The following is a 22709-nucleotide window of genomic DNA, read 5'->3' on the forward strand; positions in this document are numbered from 1 at the left end:
TCCATACTGAGGAGTGCCTTGAGTGTGTGCATTTTGAGATTTAGACTTCTGGCATTGAGTAGTATTGCCCTCAGATTTGTTACTTGTTCTATTTACGGCGGTGGGTTTGTCTTTTGAGCCTTACCTAAAAAAGGCACTATGGGAGTGGCAAGAGCCTTGGCCAGTATTCGAAAGCCTACGGGTGATAAGTGCAAGCCGTCTTTAACGAAGCAGCATGGCTTGTCGAGCATGTCATCCCAGGCAGACAGACACTGGATCCCCTTTGAATGACACCAGAAACTTAGCCAATTGTTGAAATTGATAATTTTTTTCTTTATGCCTTGGTATAATTCTTGGTGAGCGCAGGATGCTATTCATGGTCAGGGAAATACCGGCCTGGGCTACATGATCAGAGAGCTCTTCCATGTCTCTTTTCATGTAGTCCAGGGAGGTACAGCTCCGGTCATTCACAACAACATGGACAATGACAGAGTCGTATTTGTACTTGTTCTGGAGTGACCTGAGTGCTTGTGTTATGTGGTGGATCCTGGCACCCGACAGGCAGCTAACAATAGCCTTCTCCTTATTCAGCCTAGTGAGTGGGACGTCAGTGTGCCTGACTACAGAGTCACCTATTACTAGTATGTTGGGTAGGTTATTTTGCCTTGAGGGCTGTGATTGCATGGCACACTGGTTTTGTGAAGTATGTATTTCATGGTTTGTGTTGGGGAGTGGAGGTTGCTTGGATGTCTGCTTTGGAGGGCTCTGTTGCTTTTGCAGATTTTTATTTAGAGCCTCCGAGTATGTTTTCCTGTATTTATGTGTGTTTTTTGCCGGTGCTGGTTTAATGGATCTATGTGAGACTGGTGGTGTGATGCCAGTATTTCCCTTCTCCTCTTGACTGTCTGATACAGTCTTGGGCTGAGAGAGCTTAGCCTCCAGTTTTGCTGTATAATTGCATCTCTCGCATGTGTTAGTGTTGGGTGGTAGGAGGAGAGGGTTGTCTGTGTACATGAGGCAGTTGTAACATTGCCTCAAAATGCCCAGATTCACCTGTTGGATTGGAGAGTACACCTGAAACTGCCCTTTGGACATGCCTGGATAGTTACAGTAAATTGTTTTACTGAATGACTGGTAAGGTCAAATAGAGAGCCTTGTCCTTCTGTAGTGCTAGGGTTTATAAGTGCTTGCTATGAGTTTTGAGCAAGTGCCGGGCTAAAAAATGAATGGCTTGAGTGCTTAAGTTGAAAGTTTGTCTAGTTCCAAGGGAAGAAATGAAGAGGAGACTTTGTGGATCCGGGAATAGTTATACCCTAGCTAACCGGCGCTGCCCGGCACACAAAACCAGGCAAATGCAGTTTTTATAGCAGGGAAATGAAAGAGATAGAAATTAGCCCAAAATGGCCAATAAACTACTACTTCCTGGGCTGAAACCACTCCTCCAGGGACAGAGAGGCTGCTCAAAGATCCCCTCTCTCACAGGTGAACAGAGAAACTTCCTTCTATCCAAGTAAGGTATGGGCAAACACAGAGATCTGTAACACAGCCCTGAATTCAGCACTAACCTGAAAACTGGACTATACTAGCTTAGAAAGGCAGGAAACAAGTATGTGTGTGTGTGTATATATATATATATATATATATATATATATATATATATATATATATATATATATATATATATTTTTTTTTTTCAGAAAATAAAACAGATACAATCAAAAAAACATTTTAAATGCGCATAAAAAGATGCTTATTGTTATATATCTCAGTTCAGAGTTGTAGTCAATGCCCCTAGTAATAAAGTAGGAAGAAACACAAATACAGTAAAAGCAGATGAATAAAGTGCAATTTTTTTATATATATAAAACAATAGAAAACAAACAATCTGATTTAAACAAGTTACCCAATTAACCAGAAAAAAACTAAAAACTGAGCCCTGTTCCAGCAGTCTTCAATCAGACAAGTTCTAACTGCACACTCCTGCTATGAGGGTGCAAGGGAATCTTCTCCAAAAAAGATGGCCTGGAACAGTGCTCAAGTTATACAAACAAAACTAGATTCAGCAGGCCTGAATATGGTCATATGCTACAGCAACAAGGTGCACCAATTTCAGAAAGAAACCGTTCGAATAAGCAGGCACAATAAGCCTGTGACCAGGAATTCCCAGCTCAGAAGGTCAGAATCCAGCCTCTCCTCCCACAAGAGTGCAGACCACAAGCTTTCTTAATGTCAAATTAAGCAAATTATGTCAAATAATTTGCTTAAATATCAACAAATCAGATGACCAAAATCATTCCCAGGTTTTAATTGTTTTTCTTTAAGGGAAAGTTTGGTCCATGTACATAGTCTGCACTAATTCTACCAATGTTTCTGGGGCTTCAGACCACCGCATGACTGCCCAAATCAGATTTCTTGGGACCAATGTGACAGGAGTTTGATACCTGTGTACTGCCCACATTTGTGAATGTCCCCTTTGTTCTTCAACACTGGCACTAGTATGATTATTCTCCAGTCCTTTGGAACATGCCTTTCTCTCCACATTGCTTTGAGGACCCTCAGGAGCCATTTCTCCCCTAACTCACCCTACATCTTCATCATATCTGCTGTGACCTCATCTGATTGTGCTGCTTTCCCTGGCTACATTTTCCTTAGTGTTGTTCGTCTATGCTGAGCTCCTCCTCTTCCCTCATTGTAAGCTGTGTCTGGGGCAGTACAACTTCTACTGGGTTTTCTGTATTCAGAAGCTACTGGAAGTATTCCTTCCATCTGCCTTTTCTGTCCTATGGACTGGTTAGTAAGCTTGTTGCTGGCATCTCTTACGAAGGGTGTCTGACTATCTTGTTTACTTTTCTATTTTTGTCTTCCCTCCAGTTTCAGTCTATGCCCCACAGCAGGATTCTGATAGTGAAGAGAAGAGTCCATTCAGACACCAGTTGTAAGACCTGCTAGATAAAGCAGGACAACATGAATCGGTGACTTGAATGCAGATATCGGGGCAAACAGAACAGGATGTGAGGACTGCTTGTGGGTCTACATGGGTGGGGCAACTGGAATAAACAAGGAGAGGCCAATCTAGACTTTTGTCTGACAAATAGCTTGATGTTAGCCAACACATGGTTCAAAAAGAGAAAAAGTCACAAAGTCACCAACTCAAGTAGACTTCCTCCTATGAAAGGGCATTGGGGTAGAATCGGTGATTGCAAAGTCATCCCCAGTAAAACAGTTGGCCCACAACATAAACCACTGGTTACCAAAATCAATTGCAAGCAGTGGTCAGAGAAGGCCATAAGGTCAACAGAGACCAGGCTGAAAACCTGGACGTTGACTGGAGCGAAAGCACAACAGTTCAATGAATTTCTCGGGGTTCTAGCACCCCAAGAAGTACAGAAAATATGTGGAATTGAATAAGAATGGCAGCATCTCGAAACATCATGTGTGAGGACTACAGAACAGATACGTGGCCGAGCCAGGTATGGAAATAAGGTACATAAGTTAAGCTGGTGGTGGAATGCTGAAGTCCAGGAAGTCATCAAAAGAAACCAGGAGTACAGAAAAAAGTGGGAGATAAAAAAGATGGACCAGGCTAAGAAGGAATACTGGCTGACTAAGAAAGAGACTAAGAAAGGAGTTGCAATAGCAAAGAAGAGGACGTCAGAGCTACTCTATTAGCTTCTGGAACATGACTTAGTAGTTGGCACAAAGAAACTATATCAGGTTGCATGGCAAAGACAGAAAGATAAGAAATGTAGTCAGACACAGTTCAGAAAGGATGCCAGCAACAACCTGCTCACCAGTCCACAGGATATCAAAGGCAGATAGAAGGAATACTTCCAGCAACTGTTGAATGAAGAAAACCCCACAGAAGCTGTACTGCCCCAGGCACAGCCTAATATGAGGGAAGAACAGGAGCCCACCATAGAAGAAGTAAGAACAGCACTAAGGAAAATGAAGTTAGGGAAATCAACAGGCTTAGATGAGGTCACAGCAGATATGATAAAGCAGCAGGCTCAGATGAGGTCACAGCAGATATGATAAAGTTGCTGGATGAGGTTGGGGAGAAATGGTTCCAGAGGGTACTCATAGCAGTGTGGAGAGAAAGGCGTATCCCAGATGACTGGAAATAAGCATACCTGTGCCAGTGTACAAAAACAAAGGGGATATTCACAACTGTAGGCAGTATGGGGGTATCAAACTCCTGTCACATTGCACAAAATTTCTGGAGATGGTGATTGACAAAAAAAAATCTGCAGAGTAGTAGAAAGTTAAATGGGAGATGAGCAGTTCAGATTCAGCTCAGGATATAGCACAACTGACTCGCCATTTGCAGTGAGACAGATACTTGAGAAGAAGCTAGTGATGAGGAAAGAGTCTAACTAGGCATTCCTAGACTTGGAGAAAGCATATGACAAAGTCCCAAAAAAGCTGATTTGGGCAATTCTACAGAGGTTTGAAGCCCCAGAAACATTGGCAGAATTAGTGCAGGCTATGTATAACAAACTAACTCAAGTACAAACAGTGTTCATTCTCATAGAGGGTTCCCAGTGTGCGTGGGTGTAGGTAAGGGTTCAGCTCTGAGCTCACTGCTCTTTCTACTCATAATGGACTATGTTAGCAAACAGGTTGGAGAGGACAGATTAGCAAAGTTGTTGTATACAGATGGTGTGGTATTACAGGCAGACTCTTAGCAAGACCTTCAGCAAAGACTACAGGAATGGAATGCAAAACTGAAGGCACATGGGATGAAACTGAGTAGTGATAAGACAGTTGTAATGGCAGCAAATGGTGGAGTTCAGAAGAGGATGAGAATTGAGATAGAAAGGAAAACAGTGGAACAGGTTAGCAGATTCAAATATATGGGAAGGGTGGTTGAGGAGAAGGGAAGTCTGAATATGGAGGTCAAAGCTGGAATCGGAGAGACTGCAGCCAACTGTCAGAGTGTCAGGTGTAGTATGTGACAGAAGAATGCCAAAGAAGATGAAAAGTAAGGTCTACAAAACAGTGGTGTGACCAGTACTACTGTATGATACATAAACCTGGGTATTAAAGGCAGAGCAGTTGAGGAAGCTAGAGGTGATGGAAATGAATTGCCTGAGATGGGTGGTCGGATGCACACTGTGGGATAGACAAACAAATGAGGACATAAGAGCAAAGTAGCTCCAATTGCAGGAAAGACCAAAGAGAACAGATTGTGGTGGTACAAATTATGGTGGTTCAGGCACATGTGTAGAAAAGAAGTAGACAGTCTGCTGATGAAGATTTGGGATGGACAAGAAGTGGATAAGAGGAAGTGAGGGCATACAGCAGTCAAACATGAGTGTTGAAGAAGGCAGGAGAATGGCATTGAACAGACAAAGTTGGCGGACGTTGACACAGCATCTCGACTCCATGTAGAAAAAGAGGAAAAAGGGGGTTGATGATGATGATTTCATGTTTCTGTAAATATCTCAATGACAAAGCAACACAGAACTGCTTATCTTCATATGAAAAAACACAGCTGGATGAACAAAATGCTGCCAACAGTTTCTGATTAGCGTGACTTAGTTACTGAGGCAGTGTAAGTTGTTTTACAATATTGAATATGTTTATTGTGATTTATAAAATCCAGTTTAATACCTAGACTCCGAGTGTCACCACAGTAAATATTAGTTTGTGTTGAGCACTATGCCATTTTTAATTTACTTGGTAACACTTATAGAGATATGAACATTTGTTTTAGCTGTGAAGATATAACTTGATTTACACCAAAAACTCGGTAGTTCGGTCACAATAAAGGCTGTCTTCCGAAAACCAAAAAAATCCGTTTCACCAAGAATCACATCCAAAATCCGCAGAATCAAAACTCTTTATTAACTGACAACAAGAAATGGATTTAGCGCTTTCATCTCCACACTGGAGACCTCATCAGAATCAATTCTTAGCACTTCTTTCATTTCTTTTATACACAACCACTTAAAAACAATTAGAAACAATTGAACTTAAGAATCAATCAAGTAATCAATCAGGTAATGTGACAGAACATAACAATATCATTTGCTGGCCATGTTGATTCTCTTAAAACACCATAAACAGTAAGTCTTTCTTTTAAAGCTGGAAGAGACATAGAAATATGTGTGAAATATAAAATGTATTGTAATATTTTGTATTTTATATGTATATAGATATAGTTATCAATCCATGTAAATGTCAGTACATATAAATATATGCATTAGGGACATTATGTAATACCTGAACCACATGTATTCGACATTGGAAATATTTGCATATAATAGTGTGTGAGTGTAAGTAGGTGAGTATGTAGATGTCGTGGATGTATTGATACTCCATTCCATGTATGCCATACACTTCTTTGTTTTCATATGTCGTAAAATAAATTCATTATAAATATACAGGTATAAATAGACATAACAAATAGAAAATAAAAATAAAATAAAATAATACGGTTTAATATAAGTATTAATATAAATATGAATAACTTTATGGATATGAATTGATAATATAATAATAAATAAATATATTCACAATTGTTTACTTCTGTGAATATATATAAATATGTAAAAATATAAAAAGTCTATATAGTAAGAATCATGTAAAAATGTATATTCAAATACCAAAAACCATCCTTTTACGTAGATTGTAAATAAAATATATTTATGTTGTGTATTTAGTAATAAACACACCTTTTATAAAAAATCATAGAAATTGATAAAATTGATAGAAAACAGAGGTAGAAAGAGTATATCCCCATAACATATTATTTCCTTAGGACTTATATCTTTTTGGATCTTCCGATAGTATTTTGAGGGCTGGTATAATGGAAATATGGTCGTTCAAGCCCTTACCACTACAGGCATCTAACTTGAGCTGCCATATCATCTCCCTATATGCTAATTGTGTCTCCCAGTCACCCCCTCTTTCAAAATGTTCTACTTCCTCAAGGACCCAAAACTTGAAGTTTGCATCATGACATGTAAGTGAATGTCTGTAAAGGGCATTATTTTTGTTTTTGCGATTAATGTCCCTCATATGTTCATATATTCTTTTTCTCAGATGTCATTCCGTTTTGCCGATGTAATATCCCCAACAAAATTTGCAGTATGCTAAATATACAACCCCCTTGGTATAGCAACTGCTATATTTTCTTGCCCTCAATGTAATTCTTAATGTAGGTACTGTAAGTTCCTTTTCTCCTGCTATAAAAGGGCATTGTGGACATCTGCCACATCTAAAAGTACCCTTTTTGTTGGAAACTATTTCACCATCTTTATAGTACTTCTTATTCTCTAAAATATTCTTCAAGTTATGATTCCTCCTATAGCTATATGTCAATTCATTCTGAAAAAACGTAACTCTAGTGGGCATATTTTTGAACATATCCCATGTTTCATTAATACATTTTTTCAGCCATCCAATATCCTTGTAATAAGTAAGAGTCAAATAAGGTAATACTTTCTTCTTATCTACTTTTTGTACAATTCTATTGTCACCCCCAACTTCATTGATATTCAATTTATTTAATAAGGGTATATAAATAATACCCCATCTATCTATCACATATTTTGTAATGGGCTGTGTTAGTTCTACAGGGTAGCCCCTTTGATGGAACATATTCTGTACCATATCTACTTCACAAAGAAAATCTTCCCTATCAGATGTCATTCTGGCTACTCTGATCATCTGTCCCTTCACTATATTTCTTTTGAGTTGGTCTGGGTGGTCACTGTCAAAGTGTAAGTATGCATTAGAATAGTATTCTTTCCTATAAATACTAGATTTGTAGGTTTTAGTTCTGTAGTTCTTTTGTAACTTAACATCTAGATAGTGTAGCTCATGCAAATTAATTTGATGTGTAAATCTTAAGAAAGTAGTACTATTGTTGATAAACTTAATAAATTTATCTACGATTTCATCGGGACCTTCCCATAAAATAAATATATAATCACTAAACGGTAATAACTTTTAATGAAGATAATAGAATGCTTGATATACTTAATAATGATAGCAGTTATGTTATAGTTTCCAAAAATGAAATCAATATTTCCTATCGGAAAATTGATTATATTATAGAAGACAATTTATTACAAGGTCTCATTGATTTGGACTTACATAATTTTTTGAAAGTCAGCAAACCGGTTATTCCTGCTATTTTTGGCATGCCGAAGACACATAAATGCATTCAAAACCCCCCTATGAGACCTATTGTCTCATCACAAGGATCCAAAACCCAACCTTTAGCCATATACATAGACGTCAAACTCAAGAAGTATTATATGAGATACCTGCATATTTTAGTTGACTCATGGGATTTTTTACAGAAAATTAGTAAGGACCCATATGGAGATGGAATTAAGTTTGTTACAATGGATGTTAAAGATTTGTTTTCTGTCATACCCCATTTGATTGGCATGGAATGGTTTGAAAAAATGTTAATAGAGATGAATTTGTTGACACCAGATGAATTTAAATTAGTATTAGAATGTATGGAACTGGTGTTAAAAAACAATTATATATTTTTTCAAGGTGAATTTTACCACCAAAAAGGAGGAGTTGCAATGGGGGCAGCCTGTGCCCCTATTTATGCCAATATTATAATGTTATATTGGGAAAGACATTATTTATTTGAATCTGAATTTTCCACCTTCATTAAAAGTTATTACCATTTTTCTTGATGATATATTTATTTTATGGGAAGGTCCCGATGAAGTCATAGATAAATTTATTACGTTTATCAACAATAGTACTACTTTCTTAAGATTTACACATCAAATTATTTTGCATGAGATACACTATCTAGATGTTAAGTTACAAAAGATCTACAGAACTAAAACCTACAAATCTACTATTTATAGGAAAGAATACTATTCTAATGCATACTTTCACTTTGACAGTGACCACCCAGACCAACTCAAAAGAAATATAGTGAAGGGACAGATGATCAGAGTAGCCAGAATGACATCTGATAGGGAAGATTTTCTTTGTGAAGTAGATATGGTACAAAATATTTTCCATCAAAGGGGCTACCCTGTAGAAATAACACAGCCCATTAAAAAATATGTGATAGATAGATGGGGTATTATTTATATACCCTTATTAAATTGAATATCAATGAAGTTGGGGGTGACAATAGAATTGTACAAAAAGTAGATAAGAAGAAAGTATTACCTTATTTGACTCTTACTTATTACAAGGATATTGGATGGCTGAAAAAATGTATTAATGAAACATGGGATATGTTCAAAAATATGCCCACTAGAATTACGTTTTTTCAGAACGAATTGACATATAGCTATAGGAGGAATCATAACTTGAAGAATATTTTAGAGAATAAGAAGTACTATAAAGATGGTGAAATAGTTTCCAACAAAAAGGGTACTTTTAGATGTGGCAGATGTCTGCAATGCCCTTTTATAGCAGGAGAAAAGGAACTTACAGTACCTACATTAAGAATTACATTGAGGGCAAGAAAATATAGCAGTTGCTATACCAAGGGGGTTGTATATTTAGCATACTGCAAATTCTGTTGGGGATATTACATCGGCAAAATGGAATGATTTTGAGAAAAAGAATATATGAACATATGAGGGACATTAATCGCAAAAACGAAAATAATGCCCTTTACAGACATTCACTTACATATCATGATGCAAACTTCAAGTTTTGGATCCTTGAGGAAGTAGAACATTTTGGAAGAGGGGGTGACTGGGAGACAAAATTAGCATATAGGGAGATGATATGGCAGCTCAAGTTAGATGCCTGTAGTGGTAAGGGCTTGAACAACCATATTTCCATTACACCAGCCCTCAAAATACTATCGGAAGATCCAAAAAGATATAAGTCCTAAGGAAATAATATGTTATGGGGATATACTCTTTCTACCTCTGTTTTTTATCAATTTTTATCAATTTCTATGAGTTTTTATAAAAGGTGCGTTTTATACTAAATACACAACATAAATATATTTTATTTACAATCTACGTAAAAGGATGTTTTTTGGTATTTGAATATACATTTTTACATGATTCTTACTATACAAGACTTTTTATATTTTTACATATTTATATATATTCACAGAAGTAAACAATTGTGAATATATTTATTTATTTATTATTATATTATCAATTCATACCCATAATTGTATTCATATTTATATTAATACTTATATTAAACAGTATATACGAATATTTTATTTTTATTTTCTATGCATTTGTTATGTCTATTTATACCTGTATATTTATAATGAATTTATTTTACAACATATGAAAACAAAGAAGTGTGTGGCATACATGGAATGGAGTATCAATATATCCACAACATCTACATACTCACCTACTTACACTCATACACTATTATATGCAAATATTTCCAATGTCGAATACATGTGGTTCAGGTATTACATAACGTCCATAATGCATATATTTATATCTATTGACATTTACATGGATTGATGTCTATATCTATATACATATAAAATACAAAATATTACAATACATTTTATATTTCACACATATTTCTATGTCTCTTCCAGCTTTAAAAGAAAGACTTACTGTTTATGGTGTTTTCAGAGAATCATCATGGCCAGCCAATGATATTGTTATGTTCTGTCACATTACCTGATTGATTACTTGATTGATTCTTATTAAGTTCAATTGTTTCTAATTGTTTTTAAGTGGTTGTGTATAAAAGAAATGAAAGAAGTGCTAAGAATTGATTCTGATGAGGTCTCCAGTGTGGAGATGAAAGCGCTAAATCCATTTCTTGTTGTCAGTTAATAAAGAGTTTTGATTATGCGGATTTTGGATGTGATTCTTGGTGAAACGGATTTTTTGGTTTTCGGAAGACAGCCTTTATTGTAACCGAACTACCGAGTTTTTGGTGTTACTTGGTGTTTTATTTTATAACTTGATTTAGTTAAAAGGTTTATCATGCAAACCGTTGGAAATTCAAAGTTTCAAGAACTCCTCTGGAGGGAATAGATTCATAGGTAAGTACTAGGCTAGCTGCCCTTTTGAGTCATTTTAAGTCTAGCCAATTTCCCCTCAGAGGTAAGAATCAAACTCTGTATCTTGTGTCTGTGAAGTAAACACTTAGAGCATTATGACAACTCACCCTCCAAAATCCATGACTTGTCTGGGCTATGAACCCAGGACCTCTCTGTTATTGCTTTCTTTCTTTCTTTAAATGCCCGTTTGGTCTTTCCCACTTAAAATGTGTCACATTTAAATATGGCTTATTAACTAATTCAAGATGTAGAATATGCACAAAAATCTCCAAAAGAGTAGCATTTGCTATTGAGGGGGTTTACAAAATTATATACACTCAAAGTACTTACAAGCTAAGCAGTTGCATCATGATGTGTGCCTCTCAGATGACCTATCTTCAGGCCATAATAGGTCCTATAAATACTAAAGTACTGGCCTATCCTTCCTGATTTCCTGCAGGTTTTATGTGTGTATTTATCACAAAAGGCCCCAGCAATGTGTCATAACTGACGATATTCCAATGCCTTCTTTAGCACTTATACAATCTCCAGCTGACTGCTCCACAAGTTATAATGAATCTAGTACATTGATTTTGTTACTAATTTTAGAGTTGGAGCGAGGTTGGCATAATGTTGTTTGGAGGTTGGCATAATGGTTAAGGTGTGTACCTTACAGACACAAGGTGCAAGGTTTGATTCTCACATGTGGTAATTGGCTAGGCTTAAAATGGCTCACAAGAGCAGTTAGCCTAGTGCGGACCTATGAGCGTATATCCGCTCTAGCTGTAATTTCAATAAAATGTTGTGATAACACAGTCATATTGTATCCATGTTTACCAGTTTACCACCTTATCAGTTATTCTGTTAGCTGTTTCCAGACATTTCTCTTGACTACTTTTTAATAACTCAGCATGTTCATAATGCGTCTGTATAAATTTCTTGTAGTATGCTTAGGATAGCAACCACTCATATGTAAACCTGTATTTGCATCAGTCAGCTTAGTATAAAGCTTGGTAGCAAGGCTCCCTCCAGCCTTATAAATACTTATTCAAAATAAGACTACAGCAACATGAATAGCCAGATCACTGCTAATTACACATATATGTGTGTATGTATATATATATATATATATATATATATATATATATATATATATATATATATATATAATATAATATATATGTGTGTACATATATATATATATATATATATATATATATATATATATATGTGTGTGTGTGTGTGTATATATATATATATATATATATGGTTCCCATTCAGAAGCCTGAAACATCATAAGCCTGAAAATCAAAATCCTGAAACCAAAAGCCTGAAAATTCAGAATCCTGAAAACTCAAAATCCTGAAAGCCCAAAATCCTGAAAGACCAAAATCCTGAAACTCAAAATCCTGAAAACACAAATAATGCTAATATGTCACTATAAAGACACTAATATCTACCAACTGATCCTGACCCTAACCTAACCCTAAGGTCCGTCACTATCGCACACTCACCTGACCGCACCCTAAACCTAACTCACTTAAACCGCCCTAACCCCAATATTTGTCACTATTGCATACATGCCTAACCTGCGCTAACCCTAACTCACTTAAACCGCTAACCCTAAAATAAAACCAACCGCACACTTACCTGACCCCAACGCATGACCTAACACCACAGGGCTAACAATAGCAAAGCCACAATGACATCAGTATGTCTATTTTGTGTTTTCAGGATTTTGAGTTTCAGGATTTTGGTCTTTCAGGATTTTGGGCTTTCAGGATTTTGAGTTTTCAGGATTCTGAATTTTCAGGCTTTTGGTTTCAGGATTTTGATTTTCAGGCTTATGATGTTTCAGGCTTCTGAATGGGAACCATATATATATATATATATATATCACAAACTCTCTTAGTTCAGGCATTGTCCCCCTTCCCACAACACCAACACATTTCTTCATTTTTTCATGATAGTAAAATGAGTAGTCAGGACAAAAAATATATTTTTCTGCCAGTGTTGACATATGCAAGTATGGACAGCTTAGTCACTGCTACAGCTGCAGTTATTGTTATGCTAGTCTTTTGATAATGTAGTTCCTTATTAAATAACAAATTTTTATTTTATAAAATATGATCCATAATACCACAACACACGATAAGAAATGTATTTCTGCAATTTGTAAGACAGAGACCCTTAATAACCTTGAAACATGGATAAGTCAGAAAATTTACAAGTTCTACTGTATTATATAGCAAGTGTGCACAGGACAGATGAGATAGGATGTGGTGATCATAAGTAATGTGTACTTCTTTCCCATGTCCATTTTCTGATTTTAGGACATTTTTACTTGGTCTCCAGATGTCACTGCTATAGTTCCTGTACTCAAACCCCTCACCACCACCACCACTGGAGACAGTAGTGTTATATAACCAAGGGATAACATACCTCCCTTCCACTGAAATGTGACATTTATCTATACCACATCAATTAGAAATAAGGAGCCATCACTGCTAGAAATAGTGATGTGCATTCTCCTGTGTAAAGTGATTTTTCCTTCTTTCTGCTGTTCTCATTTTATAAGTGGATGCTTAATTCCATAGTAAAATATATGCATTATCAATACATTAAGGAGTGTTGTACTGTTCTCTGTATACCATCCGGACATGTACACTTAAGCATGCTTCTTTTCATGTATCTGCAAATTCCTGGAAAGAATCATCATCGCCTGTTCATATTATATGGATGTGCTTTATACTTTTATTTTGTTTACAAAGGGAAATGACTGTAAATCAAGCATTGTCAGTTTCCCTGCCATATGCCACACCTCATTTCCAGGAGGAAGGTACCAGTCAATTCCAGAGTAAATTTGTGGTACTCATCTAACCATCTAGGTTATATTTAAAGGAATAAAGTGAGTTACATTGCTTAGCATGCAGAAGAAGTTTATTCTAGACATTTGGGAGATGTTACATTATAAATCGGCCTCACTACTTTGACTTATTTCTCCATTGGCAAAGATTTAGGTCCTTGGTTCTAGCATTGTAGAGATATTGGACTTGTGGAGATGGAGTCAGTCCAGGAGAAACAAGTCTTTAATGTTGTGGTAAGTGAGACAGAGATCTCCCTTCAAATGTCTATGACACTGAATAAAGGGATATCATTTCTAGCTTTTCTTGGTAGTGCAGGGACTTTAGGCCTGTAATCTTTTTGTTTACGAACTTTGGGGTCTTTGTAATTGTTTTATATGTTTACTGAACTACATCCCAAAGGGGGTGTGGTACTCCATAATTAACCTTATTAATGAGAGTTATATAGGACTTTAAACCTTGCTGATATTCCTTTTGCAATCATATGTGATAAATAAAAGGATTTCCTGACAACTGTTGTCACATGATGGTCAAAAGAGAGGGAATGAGCAACCCAAGTTCCTAGGTCCCTGACTACATTTTCATTTTGTAGTGGTGTGTTGTCTATACAATATGATAAGGGGAGGAGTTGTATATCAAAAGTAATTATACAACACTTACTCTCATATCCCATAAATAGGCTGTTAGTGAATTGAAAATCATCCAAATTGCCCATGGGGTATACATGTGTGTCCATCCTCTGATGGGTTATCCTACCCTGGCTAAGCTTCAATGACTTGTGCCTGCTCTCTCATAACCTTGTAATGAGCTAAGTGGGTAATTTGAGAATGAATGCATGTATGATCACATTCTTATATTGCTTCTTCTTATTATTAATACAGCTATATTTTAAACATCTTTGTTAAAGTATCACTTAAGACACTGGCACATATACATTAATGGAAAAGAAAACAAACCATATTAAAATTGTTCTGTTACACAAATTATACATTATATACATCTTTTATTTATTTCTTTATAATAACTGTCATGCACTCTAACATTACATAATTTGCTCAATACCTTCTTTCCTTTAAACCTCACTCCTCTTCCTAGACACTGTTTTGCATTTATTGGCTCTCACTAATTCCATTTATTTCTAGGTAATATGCTCTTTCCCTTTTCTAAAGATCCCACTTTCAGTTCTTGTATCTCTCTTACAATATTCATTGCATAAAATATAGTTGGTTTAGATTTTGGTTTCTGCTGGCTAGTAACAGCTTTTTTTTTTGGCAGACAGTAGAATTAACCTTAATAAGCCCTTACAATGCCTAGGTAATTCAGATTCTTGACCCGGCTAGAATCATTTTCTTAGTTATAGCCATTTGCTCCTCCAATATTTCTGACAGAGTATTCCATGGGAAATTGTTAAAATCAGCCAACTCATTGCACTCTTGACAATATGTTTCCATTTGCTTCTTTCTTCCCATCTTTCATTTCCAACACCAAACATTTGCTATCTACCAGAGAAAAAATGCTATGAAGTCTGCTTTGGGTTTAAAATAACTATGTAAATACTTCCAAGCAAAAATCCTTAACCTTCTGGACTTTGGTGTATACATGGCAGCATACATATGTCTTCCCACTGTTCCCTTGAAAGTTGCTTTTACAGTCTCTCTTCTCAATCTTTGCTAACCTCTTCTAATTGAATTTTATAGTTACCACACAATATTATTAATTATATCTTTTACTTGGGACTCATCTGTCCCTTTCCCTTTGAATTTACTTTGATATCAATCCTTGGTAGGGAAGGCAGTCTCTAACGTTCAGTCCAAATTTCTTCTTAGCCTAATCCCACTATATTACCCTATTCTCTGTAGTTATTTGCTCCCAATACCTTGGCTCCTTTGCCAGTTTTCAACAGTAATTTCCAGCCCCCTCATGCCTATTTTTTGTACTGTTACTTGCAGTCACCCCTACTGACAAAATCTTATTTCTCTATTCCTGTAATGTGTTGTCTTAGTGCTTAGAATACTTTCTGCAACTTTATGAATATATTTGTATGGTTTTATTTTTCTTAAGGATTTGCATCCAAGATCCCACCCTCTCCTTATTTATTGACCCCCCCCAACCATCATAATTCCTTTCTACTCTGAATTATAAACTTCTGCTTGTGTTATGTACATGAGCCTTAAATACACAGCTATATGTTTAATCATTTTCTGCTTTATTTTATTTATTTTATTTATTTATTTAAATTTGTTGACCGGGAGTGTCCGACTGGACGTAGGTCCATTTTCAGCGGAGGCCCGGGGAGAAAAGCTCCACAGTAAAATAAACAGACAGTAGTTACATTGGATTACATAGCAATTAACAGTTTAACATAGCAATTACTTACAACATATTTACAGATGAAGAACATAGTACATCAGTAGACAACATGTTACAATGAGAAGTTCCTGCTGTATAATAAGTACTAGGCTTATGAGCATCTGAGCTTACTATAATCAAGGCAGTTAGTCGAGTGGAGAGAAAGGTAGTGGTTGGATGGGGTAGATAATATTAGAGTGGGAGTTGCAAGGGCATAGCCAGCATGTTTTTAGGTGCGCTTTTAGTAAAGTTTTGAAGTGGCTGCATGATGTTACGGAGGTAATTGTGGGTGGGAGTGAGTTCCATAATTTGGCTATGGCGCAAGAGAATAGTGCTTCACCAGCAGAGTTATTGGCTTTAGTGATCTGCAAGTGATTTTTGTTGCTGGATCTTAGTGGTCTGGTGGTGCGATAGGGTTGGAGTAGATTCTGGAGGGATGGGACATTTAGTGGATGGTTTACTAGTTTGTGGGCGAGTGAGAGTTGATACCACTGAAGGAGGTGAGGGAGTTCAAGCCAGCCCAGTTCAGCAAGTGAGAGACAGTGGTGACTACAGTAGAATCCCCCAGTGGCGAATTTGGCGATTTTGTTGTAGCAAGTCTCTAGCTTGTTTAGATCATATTGCCTTAGGTTGGTATATATTGGAGAGGCATAAAGTAGGGTGGAGATAAGGTGGGAATTTGCTATTGAAATCTTTGCTGCTTTGGTGAGAAATTGCTTATTTCTGTATAATGCTCGTAGTTTTTTGTGGACTTTTTTATGGTCATGGATACGTGAATGTCAAATTTTAGTTTATTGTCTATTTCCACTCCTAGCAATTTGGTGTGTTCAGTTGGGTATATAGTGGTGTTGTCTTTTGCTGTGATGTTAAAGTGAGAGTTGTTTTGAGTATGTTTGGTGGGTTGGAAGATGAGTAGTTTAGTTTTGTTTGGGTTGAGTATTAATTGGGCATCGGATAACCATGTTTCAACAGAGGAAAAGGCTTCCTGTGTGACTTTTTGCAGTTTGGGTAGGAACTGGGCTGAGCAGATGATGGTCGAGTCATCTGCGTATTGTATGAGTGTGCCATGTTTGGTGGCAGAGGCTAGATTATTGGTGTAAATAGAGAAGAGTAGGGGTCCAAGGATGGATCCTTGGGGAACCCCTATGGAGACAGGTAGTTGGGGAGATATGTCATTCTGCCATACAAAGGATTGTTGGCGGTCAGACAGGTAACTCTGAAACCAGTTGGTGACTGATTGTGAGAAGGATAGGTTATTGAGGACAGAGATAAGTTGTTTGTGTGGGACCATGTCAAATGCTTTAGATAGGTCAATGAAAGTAGCAGAGGAGAGATAGCCATTGTTTTTATGCTGAAGGGATAGTGTTAGTAAAGGCGAGTAAGTCAGTGGTGGTGCTATGGTTTGGTCGGAAACCATGCTGAGTACTGGAAAGGAGGTTGTTAGTAAGGAGGTAGTCTGAGACCTGAGAGTGTATGCATCTCTCTAGTATTTTGGAGAGTGGAGAGAGAATAGCTATGGGGCGGTAATTGGTTAGTTCTGTGGAGGGTCCGCCTTTGTGGAGGGGAATTATATGTGATACTTTCCACAGTGTGGGAACGTAACTTTCTGACAGAGATCGGTTAATCAAGATGGATACTGGGTAGGCCAGAGCATCAGCTGCGATTTGTAGGTATTCACTTGGGAGGTTGTCTGCTGCTAATTTGTTGGGTTTAAGTTTAGTTAAGAGTTTTTTTATGTTGGAGGTAGGTACAGGAGAAAAAGAGAAGGCAGTGGGGAGATTACTAGTTGGAGGTGTGGGTTGGAGGGGAGGGGGGTTGTGTTGTTTAGCTAGTTATAGTATGGTTTGGGTGAAGTGTGTGTTGAATGAGGTAGCAATATTTTCTGGGGAGTGAGGGATGTTAGGAGGAGGGGTACTGACTTTACCTGGGTGGAGGATGGAGTTTATGGAGGACCAGAATTGTTTGGGGCTGTGTTGTGAGGAGTCTAGGGCAGACTGGTAGTATTGGAATTTGTCCTGTTTTATTAGCTTTTTGACTCTATTGCGTAGTTCTAGGAATTTCTGTCTAGCTGAGGGGGTTTTGGTTTTGCGCCAGTGCTCCCAGGCTTTATCCCTGTTTTTCATTTCTGACTTAGTGGTTTTCTGTAGCCATGGGGAGGGTTGTGCTTTGGTTCTGGAAAATCTTATGGGGGCATGGCAATTAAGGATGTTCAGGAAGGTAGTATTAAAAAATTCAACTGCGTCATCTAAATTGAGGTACTTTAGAGGATGCCAGTTACATTCTTTGAGAGATGAGACGAATGTGAGTGGGTTAAAGTTTAGTTTTTTATGTATTTGACGGTAGATGACAGGTTTAGCTTGGTATAGGTATTTTTTGAGTAAGAATGTTGGGGAGTGATCACTGAGGCTATCTGATAAGCAGCCTGTTATATATGACCGGGGGCTCTTACTGACTAGAATCCAAGCCTGTATACCATACCTTTAACCAAGGCTATGTCTGAAATAGATCCCCTATGATTCTACAAGTTACCTCAGTAAACAAATGTATATGAAATAAAAGCATTCCAATAGTGCATTCAGTTTTGTGTTATTATTTCAAGCATACTTTAAGACAGTGAGGTAATATAGGGAAAAAGGAGCAGTAGGATAGATAAGAATAGTCACAGGATTCTAACTGAATTTTTACCCAGCATCTGCACCGTAACAATAGCCAGGCTGGTGAAAAGGAACAATAGTACATAAAACAAAGAACTTTACAGTCCTTCTCCATTTCTGCAGTTTTACAAGAGGGCATTACATTTCTTCTCATTGGTTTCTTGTTGATTCCTATAAGGAAAACCCAGCTGAAGCATAAACAGATACAAGCACGTGTCTGTATGGCAGTTGCATAATAATGCTTGAAGCATTACAAAAATGTCAGACTGTCACATAGCTCTTGCTACAAGTATTTGTTGCTTATTCACAGTGTAATATTATATTATGTAAATACATAGTGTAATGAAGAAAACGCCAGTTCTATCTGTGTATTAAGTAAGTAGCAGAACTTAGCTGAAAAGGATGAAAAAGGAATTTCTGGTTACAGATAGTAAAAAAACATTGTGTTGATCCTGATAGTAGACTTGTGTTGCACAAGTAAACAGGGACTATATGTGACTATGCATAACAAAGAATAAAAATGTTAAAAGAGATGTACATTGTCAAATGATTCAATAATTGTGATTTTGGGGATCAAGCAATTTAAATAGTACCATACAGCTTTTGCATAACAGTGAGTATGAACTTTTCAAATACATCAGCCATAAAATTTACTTAGAGAAATTTATTAATGGTTAATTATTGTAACCATTAATATAATGAGGATGCACTTTTAAAGTGGCTTAAAGTCATACTGATATCAAGGACAATGTTTACAGAACAATGATTACCACAATAAATTGTTAGTGCTAATATTCTACAATTTACCACAGATAGACTGAAAATTGTTATAAAGCAAAACAGTATTAACCATTGCTATGTCTACATCTCACTATTCAGGTATGAATAGGCTGGCTGAAAGATTTGGTGCAAGTGAGAAAGAAGTCCGTCAAAACTACAGATCCTGATAGCAGCTCTCTATAACACAAAATAGATAATTTTCTGTTAACTTACAGCAGAGCCATACATGCAGACTCAAGACAGTGATAGCCATTTTATTGTTGATCAGAAATGTGTGCTCTTCATTGGCCTTAGTGAGGTCAGATGTATGAAAATCAGTAAAGAACACATCATTTTAGCATATGAATGAGAGACAGAGACAGTTCACTACAGTATATTATTGGATAGAGACTTCAGAACTGAGAAATGGTAAATGATCTGAATTGTATTAAGGACTACACCTGTTATATGTACCTTTGGTAGAAGCCCTGGTATCTGCTGGAAAAATATAGATGTGTTAAGACACAACCAGATGGTACAGAGTCGATTAAGTCTTTAAGAACAACCTAATGAGCAGAGTGGCACCATGAAAGTGATGAGTGTCCATTTTACATCTTTTGGCAAAATAGTTGATATCCAACCTGTGCCAAATATAAGTGATGACTGTACCTGAACCCCAAGATGGGTATCTGTTCATTCTTTAACCAGAGAAGTACAGATGCTTGAGTGCATTCACAGATGGAAATGATTGGTTAGTTTTGGACCCCAATGGGCTATTAAGCCAGATGTTTGACCAGAGAAGGACATATGGTCACATTTGTTTCATACCCAGGCAATGATCAGGAAGCAAGTACCAAAGTTTCCCTAGCAGGCACTCCTGAAGGGCATGATAGTATCATAATTTTGGGCTCAGTCAGGCCATAGGGACCCTGTCTTAAGCACCTGAGATGCTAAAATTGTGATGCCTGGAAATGTATGCATATATAAAAAATTGCCACTAAATTTTTGAGGACTTTGGAAGGTATTACATCTAGTCTTTGTACTTTATCCTGTCAAAAGGCAGCCAGTTCCTTGACCCTTCTGCCTCTCCATATTGGTGTCAGGATAGTATTAACCATTCTGCACTGCCCCCCCCCCCCAGCATAGCACCCTTCCATTGCTTTTCTTTGTGAAGAGTAGACCAGAGTATTCATTCAATACCCCTGTTTTCTGTGATCTTCACCCCACACTTGCTCAGCCTGGCCAATTCTGTACCTCCCTTCCATCCTTCTCTCTGCTATGCACCTAAATTATTCTTGCTTCTTTTCTTGATCCCATCTGCCAACTCCCTCTCAGCTCTTTCCTTCCCTGTCCATTCCATCTTTGTTGCCCTTCTACTAGTCTCCCTGTGTGGTGTCTCCTCATTCTCTATGCACTGTCTTTTTGTTGTAATCACTAACCTCACAGCTGTATGTAGTAAAATCCTTGAACCAATCCATTATCTTGTTTATTCCCTCAGTTTGCTGTCAGTCTCTCCTCTTCTCCTCTGCTGTGCACCTGTGTTGCTGAATATTCATTCATAGAAATGCAGAATCAAACTATGTAATTTGATGTATAGGTTTTGATAAGACAGATATCCAGAAAACTACACTGTAACAACTGAATACAGACCTTCCCCAAAATGTGTCTAAACTTATTTCAGAATACCTTTTTCACTGTTTACAATTGTAGACCACCTCCTTTAACACAGTGATGCAACACTTGTTATGATCATCAAAAGTTTTTACCTTTCCTCTCGCTTTTTTTACCCATTTTTCAGTCTGCTAAGAAAAATTGTCAGCAGCTACATTTACTAATGAAAGATAGACATCCCAACTGCTAGCAGGTTATTGATATTTGAGTGTTTGATTTATCAGCATGTTTGTCTTCACACATGTATTCAGTTTCTGCATTGTTAACACTACTCACATCAGTCATCAGTATGCAGCCAAAATTGTCCAAGTGTAACTTTTTATTTGCTTAGCCAGCTTTGGTAGAAATTAAAAAACAATATGAGGGTAAATAATTGGCAAGATGGTATTGTCAGACTAATTGTGTCACTCATAGAAAAACAGGCAAACTAAGGAAGAAAGAAATCCACTGAGTTAAAACAGCACAGATGAATTTGAAAGTGGCATGGGGCACAAAGATCCATTAAAATATAACCCACATGATGAAATGTACAGACATCTTTAGCACTGTGAATATTATTAGTGTGTTTTATGATTCAAACTGGCATGGGAAAATGTTTGCATAACTTCACAAAAATTCTCAATTTATTGATGGAATTCTGCTCCAAATTAACAAATATTGCTGTAGATCATACCTCATCGGCCTGCAGGTATATATATCATAGACACCAGGGATTCTGAAATTGTTGATATAATTTTGATAACAAACCATCTAGACAAAGCAATAGTATCAGAAATTAGAAACATCAAATGACATTTGATGGTACACTGTCATACTAATTTGGGTGCACACATTTCTTCATACAGTTGCATATGTTGTTATGGTGTTTCAAAATGCAACCACATTGAACTTTTTTATATTGAAAATTTGTTTTATTGTGATTATGGCACATCATTAGTTTAACTGTCACGTTTCTAATCTCAAGTATTTTGTTTAGATGACAAACAGTGAACTGTCTCAGCTTCAGATGGAACACGATAAGATTCTAGAGAAGAACAAAGAGCTGGACCTAAAAATCAACTTGCATAGAGGCTACTTCAGGCATCAGGTAGGAGTGTGCTAACACTACCAGACAAAAAGTAAATAACAATTGTTCTATTTATTTATTTATTTTTTTTCCTTTGTAAGCCACATCTGTAGAAGAGAGCACCTTGACATTTTTGCACATCAGCAATTGGGGTTATATTTGTTACAAAAAATAATTAGTTTGTAATTGTAACTAATGTAAAGGAACAGTACTTTATGATTTTGCAATCATTTTTACTATTGGACAAGTTCTGTTTCAGATCCCATTAAACGGTTGTTCTTAAACACAGGCCTAGTCCATTGTATGCATTTGTAAGTATGCTGCAGGGCTGTGGCAAACATTGCATCCCTTGTAGTTCTTATTCCCTGTCAACATTCTGCTGCCTGCATACA

General features: G+C 36.9%; 1 protein-coding gene across 3 annotated transcripts in view; it reads left to right on the forward strand.

The window, feature by feature from the left end:
* Positions 1 to 22709, forward strand: part of CCDC197 (coiled-coil domain containing 197) — a 580999-nt gene that overhangs the window by 479353 nt on the left and 78937 nt on the right. For all 3 annotated transcript variants that reach the window (XM_044074581.1, XM_044074582.1, XM_044074583.1), the window contains one exon: positions 22228 to 22338. In XM_044074581.1, the coding sequence (XP_043930516.1) occupies positions 22228 to 22338 (111 nt within the window). The remainder of the gene's footprint in view (positions 1 to 22227; positions 22339 to 22709) is intronic.

The sequence above is a fragment of the Protopterus annectens genome, chromosome 6.part0 (assembly GCF_019279795.1).
Source record: "Protopterus annectens isolate FY-2018-M chromosome 6.part0, PAN1.0, whole genome shotgun sequence".
NCBI classification, from domain to species: domain Eukaryota; kingdom Metazoa; phylum Chordata; order Ceratodontiformes; family Protopteridae; genus Protopterus; species Protopterus annectens.